Raw genomic sequence first — 5,189 nt, 5'->3', positions numbered from 1 at the left:
TTTGCGCGCGTCGAACACGCGTCAGACGCGGATACGGATGTAGCATAGATGCGGGTCGGATGCGGTCAACTAAACCGGACACAGGTCAAGACGCGGTCAACATGACCAGGATGCGGATTTTGACCTAAAATAATAAAAAATTAATTAAAATAATATTAAAAAACTCGATTTTTTCATTTTTTGTTTTGTTAAGACTTACGATATATTTTTAAAGTTTGATTATGAAATATTAAGCTTAATTTTGTGGTTATTTATCTTCGATAGTTTTGATTTTATAAATGTTGATACATTTAATTTAGTTTTTAATGTTCAATTTATATAAAATAAAATTATAAATATTAATTAATTTCCGTGTCTTTTGTCATGTCCGTATCCTACATTTTTTAGATATAACTGAGTCGCGGCTTCTGTGTCTGCGTGCGTGTCAGTGCAGTGTCCACGTCCGTACAACATAGGGAATTTGGGATGGATGTGTGCGCACTATTTAACCCATCTAGCCATCTAGGAGCTGAGGTGGGCAGGTGGCTTATCCTCCTTGATCTCACAGCGTCCATGTGGTTCTTGCATCTTACAACGAGGACCATCTAACAGGGCGGGGGAGTTAAAGACAACGAAGGCTGCTTGAGCCTGACTTGGCTATGGACTTGGCCAAAAGCTCCGAACTAATAACATTAAGGAGATATCTTGGATTCTTAAAGGAGATATCTTGGATTCTTAAAGATAAATATCAGCGTTTGAAACCTGGAGTTTTTAGAATTAGACCATGTGCCAATAGCGAGGGGAAATTCCCCCACTGGGACAATTTTTTATATTTGGAGTGTAAATTTCCCCAATTTATAATTGGATTAGAAGGGATTGTGCTGGGATAGCAGACATTTAACAATGTTCTTAGATCTGAAAGTGAATTTTACCGCCGTAATACACCTTAAGTCTGACGCATTGTATAGTGTATACTTCTAACTTTCCTCTTACAAGTGAAAATCGGCAAATTAGTGTACCCCTCGATCAACTCTATCATGGATAAGTAGTCTTATTACGTACAGCCTTTTGTTCTCTTCTCTAGTTCGTATTAGGTGATTGTTCTGAAATTACTCTTTTGAGATTTTCTGTTAAGCAATCTTACAAATGACTAGATAAAATAACAGTAGGTAAGGCATTGTAATAAATGATGATGAAAATTCACAAGTGGTAAGTCCTTATATATGATTAAGAAAATTAACAAGTGACAGGTGAAGTATTTAAAAAAGAGAGGGGGAGTAATGTCAAACAAAGAGAGAGGAAAAAGGAGTTGGGTAGGCATTAAGGATACTTCATCCTACTTGCTATTAACTAAACTTTTCTTATAACCATTGGCCGCGTAGTATGCTGTATTGGGCAGTTGAGCATTGTGGTTATTTGGGAAAAACTCTCTCTCCTACTACCTTTTCCCAACAACACAACACAAGCTCTCTTAAGTCCAAGGTTTTGATTTTGAAGAGGAACATCTCTCCTTTCTCTTTTTAAGGAAAGCTTGAGAGAGAGAGAGAAACATAGACTTGCAAACTAATTCACATTTTCAAAGCCTCATGAAGTACTGCTAGTCTTTCAAGACAAAGGAAAGAAAAACCCAATAACATCTGGTCTTCATGGACAAGAAATGAAAAAGTGTTCTCAACTCATTTGCAAGAACAAGAATACCCATCATCTCTACTATGTGGAATCTAAACAACACCCCAGATCATAGAAAAGAAGAAGAATCTGAGGGGTGCTCAATTGATGCAGAAGACGAAAAGAGAAAACGGGTCGGATCCGGATCCGGATCCATTTCAAATGAAAACTCCAATAGTTCTTCAGCTGTAGTTATTGAAGATGGATCAGATGATGAGGATGCAAGAGTCGGGAAAGGGAAAAAAAGTAGTAAGATCTTTGGGTTTTCTGTAACCCAAGATGACAACTGTTCTTCAGAAAGTGAACCCACGATGACCCGCCAATTTTTTCCTGTGGAAGATACGGATACGGGTACCGGTACTCCACTGGATGCTGGTACTGATACCACTTCATTTCCGAGAGCTCATTGGGTGGGTGTGAAATTTAGTCAATCAGAAAAAGTAGTGGCTGGAAAAACCACGGAAGTGCCTCAGCCATTGAAAAAAAGTCGGCGAGGTCCCCGGTCTAGAAGCTCGCAATATCGCGGTGTTACGTTTTACCGGAGAACGGGCCGTTGGGAATCTCATATATGGTTAGTCCTTCTTATGTCAGTACATAATTCACTGAGAAAAAAAAATCTTAGGTTTTTATCTTTATATATTATGTTCATTTTTCAATTCTAAGTATGTTCTCATTTTTTATGCAGGGATTGTGGAAAGCAAGTTTATTTGGGTAAGTACGTAATGAGCGAAAAAAATGAAAAATGCATTTTTCAGAAATGGCACTGTTTGGTTTATATAACAAAGAAATTGATTTTTATTGTGTGGGTATCAATTAATGGTTTGTGATTATTGATGTTGGGAAATGGTTTGTTACTATTTCTTTACAGGTGGATTTGACACTGCACATGCAGCTGCTCGGTAAGCTAGCTCTTCATTCGACTCAACTTGTGTTTCTGGTCTCATATTCTTTTTAATCTTAACTTTGATACAAATGGATAATATTTGATTGAAATTTTGTTTCAGTGCATATGATAGAGCAGCTATCAAGTTCCGGGGAGTTGAAGCAGATATAAATTTCACACTTAATGATTATGAGGATGATCTAAAACAGGTAATTTTGTAGGGATGTGTGATTGTAAGTGAAAGAGAAGAGAGATGTTATCTTCTTGTCTCCACCTTTTTTTATCTTCTACAGTTCTACCTACCATTTGTTGTTTTATTGATTTTATCACTTAGGAATAAATTTACATAATATCCCACTAAAAGGAATAAATTTCTTTGACATGTTGGAGGGTTTGTAACAGATGAGCAATTTGACTAAGGAGGAGTTTGTTCATGTACTTCGTCGACAAAGTACCGGCTTTCCTCGAGGAAGTTCGAAATTTAGAGGTGTTACTTTGCATAAATGCGGAAGATGGGAGGCTAGAATGGGTCAGTTCTTGGGCAAAAAGTAACTACTATCTTCTTTAACTCGTTGCATATGCTTTTTTCGATATATGTTTCTCAACTAATTCGTGTAGATTTTCTTGAGTTGGTTTTTAATTGTATTCATTTGACAGATATGTGTATTTGGGCCTATTTGACACTGAAGTTGAAGCAGCGAGGTATCATTCTTCTTAGGTTTTACTTAGTATTGATGTTTCAGCACCATCTACGTAATGTAAGTTGCTAGGTACAAAATTTGGGATTTAAATTTTTTGGATTTGATGTTTTTTTTGTAGGGCTTATGATAAAGCAGCAATCAAATACAATGGGAAGGAGGCTGTGACCAATTTTGATCCGAGTATATATGAAAGCGAGCTCAATTTAAATGGTTAGTTGTGAGCACTTGTTTTCCTGTCTCTATATATTCATCCAATTTCAGGTTTAATATTTGTGAAATAAACAATGAACAGGTGTTGCCCCCAACCATAATCTTGATTTGAGCTTGGGAAATTCAGCATCGAGGTTGAGCATTCATGAAGAGGATCAACCATTGTCGCCAAAAAAGTTTGTGCCTGATTGGAGGAGTCATTTCAGTAATCCCGGCATTATTAGGCCTACGGTATGTACCTTACTAACACGTACTATTGATTGAATATTTTCACAAGCTGCCACAACTAATTATCATAACCCAACAACTTTGACGTCAAATCTTACCGAAGTCATCGGAGGAGCATTTTGGAGGAAGCAATGAGAGAGACGCAATGCGACTTCTCAACCACAATCACAATATTCCATCACCAGTCTCTGTCAGGATCAACGAAATGCAAAGATATGAACAATTTAGCAGAAACGGAGGACCCCCAATGGTTCACATTCTTCATCACTTTAGTCCTCCAATTCATCAAGTGGGTATTCTGAATATCGACTCATTAGTTAATCAATTGTATTCCCAATCCAAGAGAATTTCATCTCTGAAACAATCTTGTTACATTTATAGTTTCCGAGCAGCAGCAACGGAAGCCGAATCGGCGTAGGAATTGGAGGAGGAGAACAGCAGCAACAACAAATATACACAGGTGCAGCATCATCAGGATTCCCTTCTCAAACATGGCTACCAAAGAATGGGTATCACTCTTTCATGAGATGATAATATAACTCGTTTCAACTTCTTCTGCTTCAGCCACTTTACCTCCTAATTGTTTGTATATGCGTGAGTGCATGTCAACTACAATCCAATCATAAAAGGAACAAAATATTTGATCTTTGTAAAGATCCAATAGAAAGAACTCAGTCATCAACCATTGGTCAAAACAAACGAATGAATGAGTTCTCCAATGACAGATTCTGACCCAACTTGCGATATGATTTGCACTATTGTCATACTTATTTATTATTTTATATATACACTATATTATGATATATGACCTCATTACCACCAGACAGTATGATTAATTCGATCTCATGAGTCATGAACCATGTTACGTACCTTTCGTTTCTGTCTACGTTCATTGATTTTTCTATTCAAATATTCCATTTAAAGGCCTGTTTCTTTGTCTCTAAAATCTATTCCTAATCTCCAAATCAAGTAATAAATCATTCAATTTAATAATAATCAAAGAAGTGAAGAACCCCCAGTTTACAAGAAAATGAAAACAAGGTATTGGTCAGTCCCACCAAACAGCTCAGAGTTTCTGGGAAATGCCGTCTGATAAGGGTGACGTGTCACTATCATGAGGGTTGTCCTTAAAATCAGTACATGGTAATTACAGTCAGACACCGCTATTATGTCTGACAAGGACTTCTCCAAACCAAAAGAAAACGACCACCCACTCACGTCTCTTCTCATTCTTCCTTTGGTAATGTGCTGAATTAGAGGAAAACCTTAAAATGGTTACTTTAAGTCTTCAACAATCAAACGCGTAAGTCTAATTGTCTAAGGGCATCTCCAAATCTCCAATGGGGGTGTAAAATTACACCTTCACCTAGGCTCCAAGTAAGGTGCCATTAGGATTTTATACCTCTAATTATATATTATTGTATAATTTATAAATATCCACACTCTATACTCTCCAATAGAAAAGTGTAAAAAAAAATAGATTTTAAACTCGGACGTCACTTGGAGTGACGTCCCTTTTT

At 37.0% G+C, this 5,189-nt stretch overlaps 1 protein-coding gene across 1 annotated transcript; it reads left to right on the top strand.

The window, feature by feature from the left end:
- Positions 1-1,227: 1,227 nt before the first annotated feature.
- LOC147519650 (floral homeotic protein APETALA 2-like) lies at positions 1,228-4,472 on the top strand. Its single transcript, XM_086591219.1, has 10 exons — positions 1,228-2,218; positions 2,333-2,358; positions 2,516-2,546; positions 2,652-2,739; positions 2,933-3,078; positions 3,188-3,232; positions 3,350-3,441; positions 3,524-3,672; positions 3,773-3,958; positions 4,051-4,472. The coding sequence occupies exons 1-10, from the start codon at positions 1,692-1,694 to the stop codon at positions 4,198-4,200; spliced, it is 1,440 nt and encodes a 479-aa protein (XP_086447345.1). The 5' UTR covers positions 1,228-1,691; the 3' UTR covers positions 4,201-4,472.
- Positions 4,473-5,189: the final 717 nt, after the last annotated feature.

The sequence above is a fragment of the Coptis chinensis genome, chromosome 2, assembly GCF_015680905.1.
Source record: "Coptis chinensis isolate HL-2020 chromosome 2, ASM1568090v1, whole genome shotgun sequence".
NCBI lineage: Eukaryota > Viridiplantae > Streptophyta > Magnoliopsida > Ranunculales > Ranunculaceae > Coptis > Coptis chinensis.
Note: the sequence above shows the minus strand (reverse complement) of the source record. Positions and strands in the feature narration are given on the sequence as shown.

What these genes read in the sequence shown, in the direction of transcription:
- LOC147519650 (XM_086591219.1), top strand. Translation starts at nt 1,692, where the DNA reads ATGTGGAATCTAAACAACACCCCAGATCATAGAAAAGAAGAAGAATCT. An exon ending in CGTTGGGAATCTCATATATG is followed by an intron (nt 2,219 to 2,332) that starts GTTAGTCCTTCT and finishes TTTTTTATGCAG; the next exon opens with GGATTGTGGAAAGCAAGTTT. An exon ending in TTAGTCCTCCAATTCATCAA is followed by an intron (nt 3,959 to 4,050) that starts GTGGGTATTCTG and finishes TTACATTTATAG; the next exon opens with TTTCCGAGCAGCAGCAACGG.